Here is a 21240-nt window from a genome sequence, read left to right as displayed (position 1 = left end):
GGTACTTCCTTAAGTTAATACATAACTACAGGAGAAAATGTACTTCCTTAAGTTAATATATAGCTACAGGAGAAAAGGTACTTCCTTAAGTTTATACATAACTACAGGAGAAAAGGTACTTCCTTAAGTTAATACATAACTACAGGAGAAAAGGTACTTCCTTAAATTAATACATAACTACAGGAGAAAAGGTACTTCCATAAGTTAATACATAACTACAGGAGAAAAGGTACTTCCATAAGTTAATACATAACTACAGGAGAAAAGTTACTTCCTTAAGTTAACATATAACTACAGGAGAAAGGGTACTTCCTTAAGTTAACACATACCTTCAGCAGAAAAGGTACTTCCTTAAGTTAATACATAACTACAGGAGAAAATGTACTTCCTTAAGTTAATATATAGCTACAGGAGAAAAGGTACTTCCTTAAGTTTATACATAACTACAGGAGAAAAGGTACTTCCTTAAGTTAATACATAACTACAGGAGAAAAGGTACTTCCTTAAGTTAACCCATAACTACAGGAGAAAAGGTACTTCCTTAAGTTAACACATACCTACAGGAGAAAAGGTACTTCCATAAGTTAATACATAACTACAGGAGAAAAGGTACTTCCTTAAGTTAACAAATAACTACAGGAGAAAAGGTACTTCCTTAAGTTAACACATACCTACAGAAGAAAAGGTACTTCCTTAAGTTAATACATAACTACAGGAGAAAAGGTACATCCTTAAGTTAATACATAACTACAGGAGAAAATGTACTTCCTTAAGTTAACACATAACTACAGGAGAAAGGGTACTTCCTTAAGTTAATACATAACTACAGGAGAAAATGTACTTCCTCAAGTTAATACATAGCTACAGGAGAAAAGGTACTTCCTCAAGTTGTAACATAACAAAACTACGGACTGGTATATTGTGTAGAAGAACAGTCCCTATTATTATTATTATTATTAGACCTACTGTATCTACATATACATTATAAAACTGTGAAATTAAGTGTATTGTTACGTTCCCCAGCAAGAAAACCAAATAATGCCGCTCAAACAGAAGGCGGAACTAACAAAGAGTCACTGACAACAACCAAAACGAAACAGGAGGGGTTTTAGGATGGGTTCTGAAAGACACTCATGGGGGGTGTCCACTGGAGGTTGACTAGCAACAACAAATGGACCCTAAAAGACACCCACCATGAGCGCCCACAAGATTTGCCTAAGAAGAGGCAAACAAAAGAAAACACCACACCAAGCTTAAAGACAGGAAGTAAACCACAAAGTGGAGCCAAACAAAATCAGGTAAATTATTGTTTTTCTGGTAATCAAACTAGGGAGAGCCAACTAAAGGTGTTGACCATCCGCATCTCTCAAGACAAATGGAGCACTGGTCCAGCCACTCTTAAATAGCACCTGGACCAGGACAGGTGAAATACCTTCCCACTAATGAATTGGCAACCAGAACAGGTGTAACACATACTGACTACGTGCTAACGAACTATACATGCTAAAGTCCAACCTCAAAATATAAATGGAAAAACCAAAACCGCTAACAGTATACTGAACAAAAATATAAACGCAACATGTAAAGTGTTTGTTCTATGTTTCATGAGCTGAAATAAAAGATCCCAGACATTTTCCATACGTTGAAATAAAAGTTCCCAGAAATTGGCACAAAAAGCTTATTTCTCTCAAATGTTCTGCACAAATGTGTTTACATCCCTGTAAGGGAGCATTTACCCTCTGCCAAGATAGTATATCCACCTGACAGGTGTGGCATATCAAGAAGCTGATTAAACAGCATAATCATTGCACAGGTGCACCTTGTGCTGGGGACAGTAAAAGGCCACTCTAAAATGTGCAGTTTTGTCACACAACACAATGCCACAGATGTCTGAAGTTTTGAGGGAACGTGCGATTGGCATGCTGACTGCAGGAATGTCCACCAGAGCTGTTGCCAGAGAATATATTGTTGATTTCTCTACCATAAGCCGTCTCCAGCGTCGTTTTAGAGAATTTAGCAGTACATCCAACCGGCCTCACAACCGCATACCACGTGTAACCACGCCAGCGCAGGACCTCCATATCCGGCTTCTTCACCTGCGGGATCATCTGAGACGAGCCACCCAGATAGCTGATGAAACTGTGGGTTTGCACAACCAAATAATTTCTGCACAAACTGTCAGAAACCGTCTCAGGGAAGCTCATCTGTGTGCTCGTCGTCCTCACCAGGGTCTTGACCTGACTGCAGTTCGGTGTCGTAACCGACTTCAGTGGGCAAATGCTCACCTTCGATAGCCACTGGCACGCTGGAGAAGTGTGCTCTTCACGGATGAATCCCGGTTTTAGCAGTATCAGGCAAATGGCAGACAGCGTGTATGGCGTTGTGTGGGCGAGCATTAACATTTCATTACATCTAACACAACAAGGGCGAGCCTACAACTACCCTCTGAGTTTTATTCACTGTATCAGCTCATTTACTGTAAAGCTTGTTTTTAATTTACAAAAACATACAGTATCTTTTCAGCTTTCATTCTGATTTAAACACAAGTTGTATATGTGGTCAGTAAAGTAGCAGGAGGAACTCGTTGTGTTTATAGAAGGCTTGCTGAAGCAGAAATAAAGGACCCGTCCCAAATGGCATGTTATTCCCTATATAGTGCACTACTTTTGAAGAAGTGCACTATATAGGGAATAGGGTGCCATTTTGGGACGCAGATGAAGTCATTAAGACTGAACTAGCAGGTCAATATGGAGGGAATTGTCACTGGCTGCTCTGAATGAGCACATTGAGACTGTTTAATTACAACATGTTAATTATCTATAATTATCTATTAATTTATATATGCCTTCTGCAAAAGACAAAAACAAAGAGATTTAGGCAGCAAGACAGAGCTGTTGGGTTATTCTTTACAACAGTTTTCTGGAAGAAAGTAATAGGGTTCATTTATCTTTTTACCGAAACTGGGGCGAGGAGAACGCTTTGCTATTGTTTGAACTGCGGACTGGCCCTTTAAGCATGAACTTATTGAAATTTGACCAGAGTATGTCCCAGATCACACCCTATTCCCTGTTTAGTAGGTTTGGGCGATGTCAACATTTGTTGTATTGTGATTATGTACCCATAAATCATTAGGATATACGATGCTATTGCCCCTGTTGGCCATCCCCATATTTTTTTAATATAAAAAAAAAAACACAAAAACAACAGCTTAAACGACAGTTGGGCGATAGAGCGAAATTGAATGCAACCGGACGAATCATGATGAAAGATAAGGTTTTTGTATGTCTGGGCAGAGTCTAATTGCAAGGGAGCTTGCAATATTTTCTAATATTCCTTTCTGGGGGAGGAGAACAGGTTTGTGTGTCTGTCTGTGTGGCACGCACATGATAGAGCAGGCTGTCTTACTGTAGTGAGCTAGGTTATAGGCCTACATCATGATGGAGCAGTGACTGTCTGATGAGGAACAGGCTATCTTACTGTAGTGAGCTAGGTTATAGGCCTACATCATGATGGAGCAGTGACTGTCTGAAGAGGAACAGGCTGTCTTACTGTAGTGAGCTAGGTTATAGGCCTACATCATGATGGAGCAGTGACTGGCTGAAGAGGAACAGGCTGTCTTACTGTAGTGAGCTAGGTTATAGGCCTACATCATGATGGAGCAGTGACTGTCTGAAGAGGAACAGGCTGTCTTACTGTAGTGAGCTAGGTTATAGGCCTACATCATGATGGAGCAGTGACTGTCTGATGAGGAACAGGCTGTCTTACTGTAGTGAGCTAGGTTATAGGCCTACATCATGATGGAGCAGTGACTGGCTGATGAGGAACAGGCTGTCTTACTGTAGTGAGCTAGGTTATAGGCCTACATCATGATGGAGCAGTGACTGTCTGAAGAGGAACAGGCTGTCTTACTGTAGTGAGCTAGGTTATAGGCCTACATCATGATGGAGCAGTGACTGTCTGAAGAGGAACAGGCTGTCTTACTGTAGTGAGCTAGGTTATAGGCCTACATCATGATGGAGCAGTGACTGTCTGAAGAGGAACAGGCTGTCTTACTGTAGTGAGCTAGGTTATAGGCCTACATCATGATGGAGCAGTGACTGGCTGAAGAGGAACAGGTTGTCTTACTGTAGTGAGCTAGGTTATAGGCCTACATCATGATGGAGCAGTGACTGTCTGAAGAGGAACAGGCTGTCTCACTGTAGTGAGCTAGGTTATAGGCCTACATCATGGGCTGGATAGAAGCAGTCTACCGTCTTCAGAACGGGATAATAATTGCTTTATTTGCCTCAGAAAAATAAGCAATATTGTTTGTTCTATCTCTCATAAAGCCACAACAACTTTAGGACAACACTTTCATAAACTAGAATATTTGGGAAATAAGCTGCTGTTCATAACTTTAACTTGTATTAAAGCTTTTATGATAGACCTAGTAGAAGGATAGGTTATTGACCATTTGTTATGATAGTTAATGTGTCACTCCAGTCTCCTTTTTACCTCATGTAACACCTGATATACATAACAAAAGACACATCTCTATAGGTGGTCCAGGTAAGTCATGGCATAGCTGGTTACCGTCCTGTTGTGTGCTGTCCTGCTGTGTGCTGTCCTGCTGTGTGCTGTCCTGCTGTGTGCTGTCCTGCCGTGTGCTGTCCTGCTGTGCGTTGCGGTGCCAGTCAAGTTGAAATAGGCTAAACCATCGTTTGTCACATCACGATGTCGTCGCCGTCGACGATGGCTGTCAATCATCGTCTGTTGACGATGCTATCGTAATATCGGCCAATCATATTACAGTGCCTTCAGAAAGTATTCACACCCGTTGACTTATTCCACATTTTATTGTGTTACAGCCTGAACTTAAAATGGATTACATTGAGATTTTTGGTCACTGGCCTACACGCAATACCCCATAATGTCAAAGTGGACTTAGCCAAATACATTTAAACTCAGTTTTTCACAATTCCTTACATTTAATCCTAGTAAAAATTCCCTGTCTTAGGTCAGTTAAGATCACTACTTTATTTTAAGAATGTGAAATGTCAGAATAATAGTAGAGATAATGATTTATTTCAGCTTTTATTTTTTTCATCACATTCCCAGTGGGTCAGAAGTTTACATACACTCAATTAGTATTTGGTGGCATTGCCTTTAAATTGTTTAACTTGGGTCAAACATTTTGGGTAGCCTTCCACAAGCTTCCCACAATAAGTTGGGTGAATTTTGGCCCATTCCTCCTGACAGACCTGGTGTAACTGAGTCAGGTTTGTAGGCCTCCTTGCTCGCACACGCTTTTTCAGTTCTGCCCACAAATTTGTATAGGATTGAGGTCAGGACTTTGTGATGGCCACTCCAATACCTTGACGTTGTTGTCCTTAAGCCATTTTGCCACAACTTTGGAAGTATGCTTGGGGTCATTGTCCATTTGGAAGACCCATTTGCAACCAAGCTTTAAGTTCCTGACTGATGTCTTGAGATGTTGCTTCAATCTATCCACATAATTTTCCTTCCTCATCATGATGCCATCTATTTTGTGAAGTGCACCAGTCCCTCCTGCAGCAAATTTCAAGCACAGATTCAAAGAAGAGCACCTATTGGTGGATGGGTAATAAAATAAAAAGCAGAGATTGAATATCCCTTTGAGCATGGTGAAGGTATTAATTACACTTTGGATGGTGTATCAATACACCCAGTCACTACAAAGATACAGGCATCCTTCCTAACTCGGTTGCAGGAGAGGAAGGAAACCGCTCAGGGATTTCACCATGAGACCAATGGTAACTTTTAAACATTTACATTTACATTTTAGTCATTTAGCAGACGCTCTTATCCAGAGCGACTTACAGTTAGTGAATCATTTTTTTTTTAAAATACTGGCCCCCCTTGGGAATTGAACCCACAACCCTGGCGTTGCAAACGCCATGCTCTATCAACTGAGCTACATCCCTGCCGGCCATTCCCTCCCCTACCCTGGACGACGCTGGGCCAATTGTGCGCGGCCGGCTGCGACAGAGCCTGGATAGTTAGAGTTTAATGGCTTTGATAGGAGAAACTGTAGATGAATCAACAACATTGTAGTTACTCCACAATACTAACCTAATTGACAGAGTGGAAAGAAGGAAGCCTGTAAAGATAAAAAAAATAATAATACATATCCAAAACTTGCATCCTATAAAAAATATGGCAAAGCAATTCACTGAATACAAAGTTATGTTTGGGTCAAATCCAATACAACACATTACTGTGTATCGCTCTCCATATTTTCAAGCATAATGGTGGCTCCATCCAGTTATAGGTATGCTTGTAATCGTTAAGGACTGGGGAGTTGTTCAGGATAAAAAATTAACTGAATGGAGCTAAGCACAGGCAAAACCCTAGAGGAAAACCTGTTTCAGTCTGCTATCCACCAGACACTGGGAGATAAATTCACCTTTCAGTAGGACAAAAATCTAAAACACAAGGCCAAATCTACACTGGAGTTGCTTACCAAGAAGACAGTGAATGTTCTTGAGAGGCCGAGTTACAGTTTTGACTTAAATCTGCTTGAAAATCCATGGCAAGACCTGAAAATGGGTGTCTGGCAATGATCAACGAATTTGACAGAGCCTGAAGAATTTTGGAAAGAATAATGGGCAAATGTTGCACAATCCAGGTGTGGAAATCTCTTAGAGACTTACCTAGAAATACACTCAGTTGTAATTGCTCAGTTGTAATTGCTGCCAAAGGTGCTTCTACAAAGTATTGACTTAGGAGTGTGAATACTTTCCATTCTGAATTGAGGCTGTAACACAACAAACTGTGGAGTAAATCCAGAGATGTAAATATTTTCTGAAGGTACTGTATATAGTACACTACTTTTGACCAGAGTCTTATTGGGCCTATATAGAGAATAGGGTGCCATTTGGGACGCAGTCCAGGATATATTCCTATAGTCCTGAAATTATTCAGGTCCTAGATTAGCCTAGTGAGTCATTCAGGTCCTAGATTAGCCTAGTAGTCAACACATTTCACCTTCATCTTGACCCAGTTGTGAATTGCAGCCCATAAAGTGTGAGAATTGTTTGTTTTGTCAAGTATAAATAACATTTATATGCAATAAGGGTGATATGCTGGCTTCCACTGCTGTGTTGTGGCGTTTTATTAGGACATTTAAAGCCTGTGAAGAACATAATTATTTGTTTGCATAGTTACAGCTTTGGAGCAACCGAATGGCCAATATGTCAGAATGTTGTGTGGTTTTATTTAGGGTATTTTAGCTAACTGAAATTGTTAGTTATTATGTTCGGTTATTAGTCAAATTCAAATTCAAATTTGAACAAAAATGTGATGGATTAATTGTTCAATTAAAATAAATGATATTGTGGTTCATACCCTTTCCAAAGACAGGTAGTGCATATTTAAAATACAAAGGTGAACTGAGATCAATTATACTTTTCTTCACAACACGATTCTACTTTGAAATGACCTCAACATTGTTGTAGACTCACTTACTACAGGCCAGGGATCCCCCTTACTACAGGCCAGGGATCCCCCTTACTACAGGCCAGGGATCCCCCTTACTACAGGCCAGGGATCCCCCTTACTACAGGCCAGGGATCCCCCTTACTACAGGCCAGGGATCCCCCTTACTACAGGCCAGGGATCCCCCTTACTACAGGCCAGGGATCCCCCTTACTACAGGCCAGGGATCCCCCTTGATATGACATCGGTTGATAATCCATCTATAGAAACCATTGTTATATGAGTCAACATACCCTTATTCACCCATCATTTAGAAGAATGCTCCCTGAGTAATGCTATAGTTGAAATCAGCACAATGCTACAGTAGGTAGCTTAGTGGGTAAGAGCGTTGTGCCAGTAACTGAAAGGTCGCTGGTTCTAATCCCCGAGCCGACTAGGTGAAAAATCTGTCGATGTGCCCTTGAGCAAGGCACTTAACCCTAATTGCTCCTGTAAGTCGCTCTGGATAAGAGCGTCTGCTAAATGACTAAAAATGTAAAAAAATGTATTGATTCCTCAGTCAGCAGCACATTGTTGAATGGTGATCAATATCCTCCACCTCTTGCTACAGTACAGCATGGCTACGGCTATATGTTTTCCTTATGTACTGGACAGACCTGGGTTCAAATACTTCTTGAAATCTTTCAGATACTTATAGTGTTTGCTCTAACCTGCCAGGAGTGCCAGATGGGCGGGGTTTGGGAGTGCCAGATGGGCGGGGTTTGGGAGTGCCAGATGGGCGGGGTTTGGGAGTGACAGATGGGCGGGGTTTGGGAGTGCCAGATGGGCGGGGTTTGGGAGTGCCAGATGGGTGGGGTTTGGGAGTGCCAGATGGGCGGGGTTTGGGAGTGACAGATGGGCGGGGTTTGGGAGTGCCAGATGGGCGGGGTTTGGGAGTGCCAGATGGGCGGGGTTTGGGAGTGCCAGATGGGCGGGGTTTGGGAGTGCCAGATGGGCGGGGTTTGGGAGTGCTAGATGGGTGGGGTTTGGGAGTGCTAGATGGGTGGGGTTTGGGAGTGCTAGATGGGCAGGGTTTGCAGGTTTGCGGTTATGATATTAGTTTCGTTGCGCCAGGCAAGCTCAACCAAATCAAATCAAATTGTTTTTGTCACATACATACTTCCTAAACAACAGGTGTAGACTAACAGTGAAATGCTTCCTTAAGGGCCCTTCCCAACAATGCAGAAAGAAAGAAAATAGAGAAATTATAGAAAAGTAAAATTGGTAATAACAAATAATAATACACAGATAATGTATTTAATATTATTTCAAATAGTATTTGAACCCAGATGTGGTACTGAATGGCTGTGTGCAGTTGTTCATGTGATTTCCACGTGACAACAACTGTATAAGACCCAACAATGATAATGTGTTTTCACAATTAGATAAGCTGCCTATAGATCTGTGGTTACAGTGACTGGTGCCACCTTTACTGTGAGGTGAAGAACAATATGTAACACAGGATTAGATATTGCACATTCTATCCAATGTATATGCTGATGCAACAGACATAACGTACATCATGTAATGTATGCAATGCAATGCAACACAATGCAAACATGCAATGCTCTGTCCTATTGCCAATGTTGAAAAACCTCTACTATTTCTGATACGATGTCAGTCATTGAAGCGAGAGAGTATTCACCCTGTATTGATTCAATGTACAGTATTGAGGCGTATCTCAACTCAATCAATTATTTAACCAGCCGTTTCACCTCTTTCCATGAATGAAAACTAAAAGTAAACACAATGTGTTGTTAAATGTTCATATTCTATGTGCTGTATGATATAATGTGTTATCTACAGTGGGGAAAAAAAGTATTTAGTCAGCCACCAATTGTGCAAGTTCTCCCACTTAAAAAGATGAGAGAGGCCTGTAATTATCATCATAGGTACACGTCAACTATGACAGACAAAATGAGAAAAAAAAATCCAGAAAATCACATTGTAGGATTTTTTATGAATTTATTTGCAAATTATGGTGGAAAATAAGTATTTGGTCAATAACAAAAGTTTCTCAATAGTTTGTTGTATACCCTTTGTTGGCAATGACACAGGTCAAACGTTTTCTGTAAGTCTTCACAAGGTTTTCACACACTGTTGCTGGTATTTTGGCCCATTCCTCCATGCAGATCTCCTCTAGAGCAGTGATGTTTTGGGGCTGTCGCTGGGCAACACGGACTTTCAACTCCCTCCAAAGATTTTCTATGGGGTTGAGATCTGGAGACTGGCTAGGCCACTCCAGGACCTTGAAATGCTTCTTACGAAGCCACTCCTTCGTTGCCCGGGCGGTGTGTTTGGGATCATTGTCATGCTGAAAGACCCAGCCACGTTTCATCTTCAATGCCCTTGCTGATGGAAGGAGTTTTTCACTCAAAATCTCACGATACATGGCCCCATTCGTTCTTTCCTTTACACGGATCAGTCGTCCTGGTCCCTTTGCAGAAAAACAGCCCCAAAGCATGATGTTTCCACCCCCATGCTTCACAGTAGGTTCTTTGGATGCAACTCAGCATTCTTTGTCCTCCAAACACAACAAGTTGAGTTTTTACCAAAAAGTTATATTTTGGTTTCATCTGACCATATTACATTCTCCCAATCCTCTTCTGGATCATCCAAATGCACTCTAGCAAACTTCAGACGGGCCTGGACATGTACTGGCTTAAGCAGGGGTACACATCTGGCACTGCAGGATTTGAGTCCCTGACGCCGTAGTTTGTTACTGATGGTAGGCTTTGTTACTTTGGTCCCAGCTCTCTGCAGGTCATTCACTAGGTCCCCCCGTGTGGTTCTGGGATTTTTGCTCACCGTTCTTGTGATCATTTTGACCCCACGGGGTGAGATCTTGCGTGGACCCCCAGATCGAGGGAGATTATCAGTGGTCTTGTATGTCTTCCATTTCCTAATAATTGCTCCCACAGTTGATTCCTTCAAACCAAGCTGCTTACCTATTGCAGATTCAGTCTTCCCAGCCTGGTGCAGGTCAACAATTTTGTTTCTGGTGTCCTTTGACAGCTCTTTGGTCTTGGCCATAGTGGAGTTTGGAGTGTGACTGTTTGAGGTTGTGGACAGGTGTCTTTTATACTGATAACAAGTTCAAACAGGTGCCATTAATACAGGTAACGAGTGGAGGACAGAGGAGCCTCTTAAAGAAGAAGTTACAGGTCTGTGAGAGCCAGAAATCTTGCTTGTTTGTAGGTGACCAAATACTTATTTTCCACCATAATTTGCAAATAAATTAATAAAAAATCCTACAATGTGATTTTCTGGAATTTTTTTTCTCATTTTGTCTGTCATAGTTGACGTGTACCTATGATGAAAATTACAGGCCTCTCTCATCTTTTTAAGTGGGAGAACTTGCACAATTGGTGGCTGACTAAATACTTTTTCCCCCACTGTATGTTAATATATGTCATTTATTCCCAGGGACGTGGTGTGAACTGAGCATTGACGAGTGTGTGTCGAACCCATGCCAAAACAGCGGGAGGTGCGTGGATGGTGCCAATCGATACCAGTGCTTATGTGCTACAGGCTTCATGGGTTTCCACTGCGAGACCAACATTGATGAATGCATGTCAGGCCCCTGTCTTCACGGGAGGTACACAACGGAAGCTTTCATTATCAGTAGAACTGTTAGTGCTTCTCCTGCTGAAAATAAAACATAGATCCAGGGTAGGAGATGTGTGTTCTTTATAAAGATAAAGTGTTGTTTTTTTAAAGGGGGGGAAATGGTTGCAGAAATGGAGGATATAAATGGTGTGTAATGGTGTGTAATGGTGTGTAATGGTGTGTAATGGTGTGTAATGGCAGGTAATGGGAAATAGTGCTTGTGTACTGTACACACGTCGTATCTGCATGTCCGTTTGACCTTTATTACCTCAGTTTAAATTCCCATGAAATAGTGATTTCAGATATTTGCCTTCTCTCAGTGTTTTGTCTTTTAATATACTAGAGACCTACACCGGAGTGGGAACTGGGGCTTGGTAATGCTATATAGGTCTGTTTTGTTCCTCTGCTTTTTAATACATTTAGAAAGTTTCTCTCCATCTTCCCAGGTGTATTGATGGAGTGGATGTGTATCACTGCCAGTGTGAATGGGGATGGACTGGTGCCAGATGTGAAACTAACACTGATGTGAGTTGAGCTTTATGATAGTTGGGTATCTGGTAAGACCATCCTACATGGGACTCATCATTACATAACATGGTCTCGTTAGAATATGTTAAAATAGTGTCATTTCGCTAAACATTGTAGTTATATGTCACCCAAACTGACATGAGTTATTTGTCATTTACAGTGACATATGACTTATATTTCACTATGGTGACATAAAATAGTGTAATTTCACTATGGACGCAAGTTTTATATTTTGGAAAAGTGACTGTGCATCGCATCTCCTTATTATACAACATTCCGAAACATGCGAACCAGGAAGATCAAGATGATTAGTCACCATTCTAATCAGACCAGAGCTGCTCCAGTGTACCGTCTCTCCTCTTTCCCATCCACAATCATATCGATTCTCCTACAGCATCAGTCAATTGAGCTACATGATCATGTAAGCATCGTATAAATACCTGATTAAAAGGAATCGCCTCACCCTAATCCCTAATTGATTTTAATACCCAGCCCAGCTTCAGTAGGCCTCTAGAGAGAGAACACTGGGCTGATAGAATAGAATGCTAATGCAGCCGGAATGTCTCCCTGAGGTTCCGCTCTGGAATGCACAATCAGAGGCTCTTATTGTCTCCACTTAAAGACACCATTCTAATCTAGAATTCTGCACATACTCTTTTAACTCGTCATCCAACATAGTCAATTACGGATTTTAACAGTCATGTTTTCATATGCAGGCCTATGTATTCATATTCAAGTCATTCTCTTACGATATTGTTTATCTATATATCTGTGTTAGTACCACCTTGCAGTTGTGGATATTTATAGTTACCATATTCGTGTAGAGTAGGTGTGCTAATCTAGGATCAGGCCCCCCTGCCCATGTAATATCAATAATATGATCTAAAAGGTAAACGTGATCTTATCCTACATCAGCACTCCTACTCTGAGACACTTTATAAATACAGGCCCCGGTCTCGTGTTTTACTTGATGCTATTTTCCCATCTACAGGAGTGTTCTTCCAGTCCGTGTCTGAATGGTGGGTCCTGTGTGGACCTGGTTGATAAATATGCATGTTTCTGTCTGGATGGATACAGTGGAAAGAACTGTGACATTGACATAGACGTCTGTCTAGAAACCCCCACCAATGTCTCCCTGTGTTTAAATGGAGGGACTTGTCTCGATGGCGAAGGGTCCAATTTCACCTGCAGGTCAGTGAATCTATTCATCCTGTAGTCATGTGTATGTATAATACATATCAATATATACATATCTGTATTTAATATGTACATGTAGAAACTTTGATTATTTTATATATATATATATATATACTTTTGCTCCAAGGACTCATTTGAATAATCCATTGTAAAGACTCATAGATGCTTATAACAAGTTACAAAGCCTGATACCTGTCGGCTGTAAGTGAAGTGGTACAACATTATCCACTGTTATGAAATGCATGTTTTGACACAGTCTATGTATTATGAGTTCAGTTAAATCACCGCCTCCAATCAGACTAAAGTCACGCTGCCCCCTCTTCGCTCAGATTGAGATGCATCTGATTGGTTTAATGTCATGTTGCCACAGCAACAGAACCATGTCATGTCATTTCCTATTAACACCCTCTCCCTCCCCTGTGTGATGGATGAAGTCTATCTCAATCAGAGAAGGCTGGTCTCACTTTAAACCAGAGGACTGTTCATAGTAATGACTGGAATGGAATTAATGAAACACTTCCAAACACATCAAACACAATGGTTTCCATCCGTTTGTCACCGTTCCGTTGATTCCAGTCCAGCCATTACTATGAGCCGTCCTCCTTCCCTTCACATTCTGATTACGGACAGAACCTGCACTGCAGTAACAGGGTGTAGATTTACCACAGCGTGGGTCCCTCGACGTCTTGCTGTTAATTACATTGTCTTAGCTTTAGCACATATGCTCAGGTTCAGGGCCACAAGTCACTGTGCCCTAGTGTAAAGACAGAGGTTCGCGTCCCAAATAGTACCCTATTCCCTACATCTGTTGACCAGAGCCCTACAAGTCCTGGTCTAAAGTAGTGCACTGTAAAGAGGATAGGCTACCAGTTGGGACGCAGCCATGGAAGGGCTGCCTGTCTGCCTGCAGTAATGTTTTGTCTGTTATCAACAGTTGTCGCGCTGCAGCATCTGGCTCTGTATACTCAATTATAATTCTGTTTGTTTTTGTGAAACGAATGCTGAAGTTGTATGCATATACTTTACTTTCTCGTATGCTAGGTTTGCTTTTGGTTAACAAATGCTGCGTTTTTATGGGTATACAGTATATGCCATATGTTGTAAGTGATTTTGTAAAGAAGGCCTGTTCTATTGTCTCCATTTCCCTGGTGACAAGTCACATGTCAATCTAATGTCTCTTTAACATGCATGACACAATGTGTTGTAATCATAAACTATACGTGAGGGAATAACACTCTTTCTCATTAGATAATGGATACAAGCATGGATGTTATAGGTTGCAACCAGCGACAGACTGCATGTAGTTCAGTCAATTTGGTATATAGAGATCCATCCAATATTATGCGTGGTCTCAGGATTGCAACAGATTGGATGGTTGAATGCGATGTCTGGATTTGATGGCAATTCAACCAGCCTCGGGGACAAGCAGCATGGGGACGGTTTAAATTGCAGTTCAATTTCCTAGCTTGGTTAACAGTTGGATGTGGATGTGTTCCAAATGCCCTTTCTAGTGCACTATATTTTACCAAAACCCAATGGGCCTCTAGTCAAAAGTAGTGCACTGTTTACAGGTAGGTTGTAGGGTGGTATTTGGGATGCAAGTAGTGTCTCCTTGAAGTAAGACGTCCGTCCTCAATCTCTTGGTGTCTCCAGAGTCCTATAGGAATGCATTTCAGCCACATTATAATACCCATGGACATGAATAGGACGTGATGGTGAGAATGCATTATAGAGATTGTTACTCTATGTTGTGTGTAGTAAAACTGCTTTCCCCGCAAGCTATCACTGTCAATACTGCAGAGTATTTTAGACCAGTTAAATGCAACTTATATGCCACTGCTGAACTTAATACGGTAACACTTTACTTGACACCCAGCACCATAACACGTTATCACCATGTCATAATATTTCATAACAGCTGACATAACTTGTCATAACCTGTTATAATATGGTCATAACACTGTCATGACACATATATTTAGACCTGTTGTGACATATATTTAGTTATTTTAGGGCTGGTTATGACACCTACATAAGAGTGTCAAAACCCACAAACCCTACCACCAAAGGTAAAACATTCCATTACACCGTAGCCTACTTGTCTACAGTATGTTTATGTTATATATATATATATATATATATATATATATATTTTTTTTTTTTAAATTATCATTGTAATTGCACACACATTGATGTCAGACATGCACCTACCCCAATGCTCTGTCGCTGATGACTGGGATGAATGCAGGAGCAGATTTCAGGAGCAGGACAAGACACCCTCTTTTTGACTGATGACTGACATAAGGGCATGTACGTGATAGGCCTATCTGGCTCATATGATTATGATGGTCATAATGCTTCTTGACAGTGTCATAGTGTATTTTCTTAGTCCAAGTAAAGTGACAAAGGATGTTCATAATGCTTCATGACTGGATCATAAAGTATATTTTCTACAAGTTATTTAAAATATGATGAAAAAAACATGACTGTAAAGAATTCATTACAACAACAACAAAGGATTCAAGAAACAAACTTTCAAACGAAAATAAACTTATTGGCAGGGGAAAAAATAATTTGAATAAATGTTGGTTTTGACACTCTTATGTAGGTGTCATAATCAGCCATAAAATAATGCATAAAATAATGCAATATATGTCACAACAGGTGTAAATATATGGGTCATGACAGTTATGACCATATGATGACAGGTTATGACAAGTTATGTCAGCTGTTATGACATATTATAACATGGTTATGACCCTGTTATGACACTGGGTGTCAAGTAAAGTGTTACCCTTAATACTGTCTGTATCCTTCAGAAACACAACCATAACCCTATATGGCATGCTTTTTTTTATATGAATGCAGTTATACAGTAGTGATAGACAGTAAGATTATACTCCATAATATACACCCATCTAGTACTGGGTCGGACCCCCCTTTGCCTCCAGAACAGCCTCAATTCTTCGGGGCATCGAAATGTTGCTCAATTTTTATCAAGGGACCTAACGTGTGCCAGGAAAACATTCCCCACACCATTACACCACCGCCACCAGCCTGTACCGTTGACACCTGGCAGGATGGGGCCATGAACTCATACTGCTTATGCCAAATCCTCACTCTGCCATCAGCATGAAGCAACAGGAACCAGGATTCGTCGGACTAGGCAACGTTTTTCCACTCCTCAACTGTCCAGTGTTGGTGATTCCGTGCCTACTGGAGCCGCTTCTTCTTGTTTTTAGCTGATAGGAGTGGAAGCCGGTGTGGTCGTCTGCTGCAAAAGCCCATACGTGACAAGGACAGACGAGCTGTGTGTTCCGAGATGACTTTCTGCACACCACTGTTGTACTGCGCTATTATTTGCCTGTTAGCTTGCATGATTCTTGCTATTCTCCTTTTGACCTCTCATCAACAAGCTCTTTTTCGGGCCACAGGACTGCCGCTGACTGGATGTTTTTTGTTTGTCGCACCATTCTGGGTAAACCCTAGACCCTGTCGTGTGTGAAAAGCCCAGGAGGCCAGGCGTTTCTGAGATACTGGAACTGGCTCGCCTGGCACCGACGATCATACCACCGTACCACGCTCAAAGTAGCTTAGGATCATACCACCATACCACGCTCAAAGTAGCTTAGGATCATACCACCATACCACGCTCAAAGTAGCTTAGGATCATACCACCATACCACGCTCAAAGTAGCTTAGGATCATACCACCATACCACGCTCAAAGTAGCTTAGGATCATACCACCATACCACGCTCAAAGTAGCTTAGGATCATACCACCATACCACGCTCAAAGTAGCTTAGGATCATACCACCATACCACGCTCAAAGTAGCTTAGGATCATACCACCATACCACGCTCAAAGTAGCTTAGGATCATACCACCATACCACGCTCAAAGTAGATTAGGATCATACCACCAGACCACGCTCAAAGTAGCTTAGGATCATACCACCGTACCACGCTCAAAGTAGCTTAGGATCATACCACCAGACCACGCTCAAAGTAGCTTAGGATCATACCACCATACCACGCTCAAAGTAGCTTAGGATCATACCACCATACCACGCTCAAAGTAGCTTAGGATCATACCACCAGACCACGCTCAAAGTAGCTTAGGATCATACCACCAGACCACGCTCAAAGTAGCTTAGGATCATACCACCATACCACGCTCAAAGTAGCTTAGGATCATACCCTCGTACCACGCTCAAAGTAGCTTAGGATCATACCACCAGACCACGCTCAAAGTAGCTTAGGATCATACCACCAGACCACGCTCAAAGTAGCTTAGGATCATACCACCAGACCACGCTCAAAGTAGCTTAGGATCATACCACCAGACCACGCTCAAAGTAGCTTAGGATCATACCACCATACCACGCTCAAAGTAGCTTAGGATCATACCACCAGACCACGCTCAAAGTAACTTAGGATCATACCACCAGACCACGCTCAAAGTAGCTTAGGATCATACCACCAGACCACGCTCAAAGTAGCTTAGGGTCATACCACCAGACCACGCTCAAAGTAGCTTAGGATCATACCACCATACCACGCTCAAAGTAGCTTAGGATCATACCACCAGACCACGCTCAAAGTAGCTTAGGATCATACCACCATACCACGCTCAAAGTAGCTTAGGATCATACCACCAGACCACGCTCAAAGTAGCTTAGGATCATACCACCAGACCACGCTCAAAGTAGCTTAGGATCATACCACCAGACCACGCTCAAAGTAGCTTAGGATCATACCACCAGACCACGCTCAAAGTAGCTTAGGATCATACCACCAGACCACGCTCAAAGTAGCTTAGGATCATACCACCAGACCACGCTCAAAGTAGCTTAGGATCATACCACCAGACCACGCTCAAAGTAGCTTAGGATCATACCACCAGACCACGCTCAAAGTAGCTTAGGATCATACCACCATACCACGCTCAAAGTAGCTTAGGATCATACCACCAGACCACGCTCAAAGTAGCTTAGGATCATACCACCATACCACGCTCAAAGTAGCTTAGGATCATACCACCATACCACGCTCAAAGTAGCTTAGGTTCATACCACCATACCACGCTCAAAGTAGCTTAGGATCATACCACCATACCACGCTCAAAGTAGCTTAGGATCATACCACCATACCACGCTCAAAGTAGCTTAGGATCATACCACCATACCACGCTCAAAGTAGCTTAGGATCATACCACCATACCACGCTCAAAGTAGCTTAGGATCATACCACCATACCACGCTCAAAGTAGCTTAGGATCATACCACCATACCACGCTCAAAGTAGCTTAGGATCATACCACCAGACCACGCTCAAAGTAGCTTAGGATCATACCACCAGACCACGCTCAAAGTAGCTTAGGATCATACCACCATACCACGCTCAAAGTAGCTTAGGGTCACTCATTTGGCCCATTCTAACGTTCAATAGAACAGTAACTGAATGCCTTGATGCCCGTCTGCCTTTTTTATATAGCAAGCCACGGACACGTGACTCATTCTGTTTCTTCTACTAAAGACTGTATAATACTGTTTAAGATGTTATTTTAGAAAAAGATGGACACAACTTTCTTACAGTAAAACAAACATTGAATCTTTATTTTACTTTGGTAAAAAAAAAAGTATATAAAGTAAATGTATATGTGTACTGTATATGTATGTGTGACTATATATGTTAAATATGTTATATATGTTAAATATGTTATGTTATATATGTTAAATGACATCTATGAAATATCCTTGTCTTCTCCCAGTTGTCCAGCAGGTTTCATAGGGGACTTCTGTGAGATGGACGTTAATGAATGCTGTTCAGATCCATGTCTCCACGGGGCTATCTGCCAAGACCTGCTTAACGGATACGTCTGCCACTGCAGGGCAGGTGGGTACATTAACTAAGATTGGTAACAGTTATAATGCATTACGAGGCTGTTATAATGAAGCAATAAGGCAAGAGGAGGTTTGGTATATGGCCAATCTACCACGGCTAAGAGCTGTTCTTAAGCGTGACGCAACGTGGAGTCCCTGGATACAGCCCTTAGCCGTGGTATATCGGCCATATACCACAAACCCCCCAGGTGCCTTGTTGCTATTATAAAAAGTCATTTTTGCTTCATACCCATGGCATATTGTCTGATATACCACAGCTTTCAGCCAATCAGCATTCAGGGCCATAACTACCCAGTTTATAATGCGTTATATGACCTGGTTCATGGCTACATCTGCCACTTCAGGGCAGGTAAGTCACTGGACATCAACTAAGATGGGAGGTGAATCTCAATAGTAGGAAGGTGTTCCTAATGTTTTGTACACTCAGTGTATATATTAATGTTATATGAAATACAGTACCAGTCAAAAGTTTGGACACACCAACTAATCCAAGGGTTTTTCTTAATTTTGTACTATTTTCTACATTGTAGAAAAATAGTGAAGACATCAAAACTATGAAATAACACTACATGGAATCATGTAGTAACCAAAAAAGTGTTAAACAAGGGCTATTTGACCAAGAAGGAGACTGATGGAGTACTGCATCAGATGATCTGGCATCAACTATCACCGACCTCAACTCAGTTGAGATGGTTTGGGATGAGTTGGACCGCAGAGTGAAGGAAAAGCAGCCAACAAGTGCTCAGCATATGTGGGAACTCCTTCAAGACTGTTGGAAAAGCATTCCAGGTGACTACCTCATGAAGCTGGTTGAGAGAATGCCAAGAGTGTGCAAAGCTGTCATCAAGGCAAAGCGTGGCTACTTTGAAGAATCTAAAATCTAAAATCTATTTTGATTTATTTAACACTTTTTTTGGTTACCAAATTATTCCATACAGTGGGGAGAACAAGTATTTGATACACTGCCGATTTTGCAGGTTTTCCTACTTACAAAGCATGTAGAGGTCTGTAGTTTTTATCATAGGTACACTTAAACTGTGAGAGACGGAATCTAAAACAAAAATCCAGAAAATCACATTGTATGATTTTTAAGTAATTAATTTGCATTTTATTGCATGACATAAGTATTTGATCACCTACCAACCAGTAAGAATTCCGTCTCTCACAGACCTGTTAGTTTTTCTTTAAGAAGCCCTCCTGTTCTCCACTCATTACCTGTATTAACTGCACCTGTTTGAACTCGTTACCTGTATAAAAGACACCTGTCCACACACTCAATCAAACAGACTCCAACCTCTCCACAATGGCCAAGACCAGAGAGCTGTGTAAGGACATCAGGGATACAATTGTAGACCTGCACAAGGCTGGGATGGGCTACAGGACAATAGGCAAGCAGCTTGGTGAGAAGGCAACAACTGTTAGTGCAATTATTAGAACATGGAAGAAGTTCAAGATGATGGTCAATCACCCTCGGTCTGGGGCTCCATGCAAGATCTCACCTCGTGGGGCATCAATGATCATGAGGAAGGTGAGGGATCAGCCCAGAACTACACGGCAGGACCTGGTCAATGACCTGAAGAGAGCTGGGACCACAGTCTCAAAGAAAACCATTAGTAACACACTACGCCGTCCTGGATTAAAATCCTGCAGCGCACGCAAGGTCCCCCTGCTCAAGCTAGCGCATGTCCAGGCCCATCTGAAGTTTGCCAATGACCATCTAGATGATCCAGAGGAGGAATGGGAGAAGGTCATGTGGTCTGATGAGACAAAAATATAGCTTTTTGGTCTAAACTCCACTCGCCGTGTTTGGAGGAAGAAGAAGGATGAGTACAACCCCAAGAACACCATCCCAACCGTGAAGCATGGAGGTGGAAACATCATTCTTTGGGGATGCTTTTCTGCAAAGGGGACAGGACGACTGCACCGTATTGAGGGGAGGATGGATGGGGCCATGTATCGCGAGATCTTGGCCAACAACCTCCTTCCCTCAGTAAGAGCATTGAAGATGGGTCGTGGCTGGGTCTTCCAGCATGACAACGACCCGAAACACACAGCCAGGGCAAGTAAGGAGTGGCTCCGTAAGAAGCATCTCAAGGTCCTGGAGTGGCCTAGCCAGTCTCCAGACCTGAACCCAATAGAAAATCTTTGGAGGGAGCTGAAAGTCCGTATTGCCCAGCGACAGCCCCGAAACCTGAAGGATCTGGAGAAGGTCTGTGTGGAGGAGTGGGCCAAAATCCCTGCTGCACTGTGTGCAAACCTGGTCTAGACCTACAGGAAACGTATGATCTCTGTAATTGCAATCAAAAGTTTCTGTACCAAATATTAAGTTCTGCTTTTCTGATGTATCAAATAATTATGTCATGCAATAAAATGCAAATTCATTACTTAAAAATCATACAATGTGATTTTCTGGATTTTTTTTTTTATTCCTTCTCTCACAGTTGAAGTGTACCTATGATAAAAATTACAGACCTCTACTTGCTTTGTAAGTAGGAAAACCTGCAAA

At 41.9% G+C, this 21240-nt stretch overlaps 1 protein-coding gene across 1 annotated transcript in view; it reads left to right on the top strand.

The window, feature by feature from the left end:
• Positions 1-21240, top strand: part of LOC311115282 (protein eyes shut homolog) — a gene marked incomplete at both ends in the record, with an annotated part of 72457 nt that overhangs the window by 21891 nt on the left and 29326 nt on the right. The window contains 4 exons of the mRNA XM_084190477.1: positions 10921-11092; positions 11550-11628; positions 12623-12822; positions 18602-18726. Of these exons, the coding sequence (XP_084046603.1) occupies positions 10921-11092; positions 11550-11628; positions 12623-12822; positions 18602-18726 (576 nt within the window). The remainder of the gene's footprint in view (positions 1-10920; positions 11093-11549; positions 11629-12622; positions 12823-18601; positions 18727-21240) is intronic.

The sequence above is a fragment of the Coregonus lavaretus genome (assembly GCF_964263955.1).
Source record: "Coregonus lavaretus genome assembly, contig: HAP1_SCAFFOLD_2505, whole genome shotgun sequence".
In the NCBI taxonomy this organism is placed as follows: Eukaryota; Metazoa; Chordata; class Actinopteri; order Salmoniformes; family Salmonidae; genus Coregonus; species Coregonus lavaretus.
The sequence above is the reverse complement of the archived record's forward strand: the minus strand, read 5'-3'. Positions and strand labels throughout refer to the sequence as shown.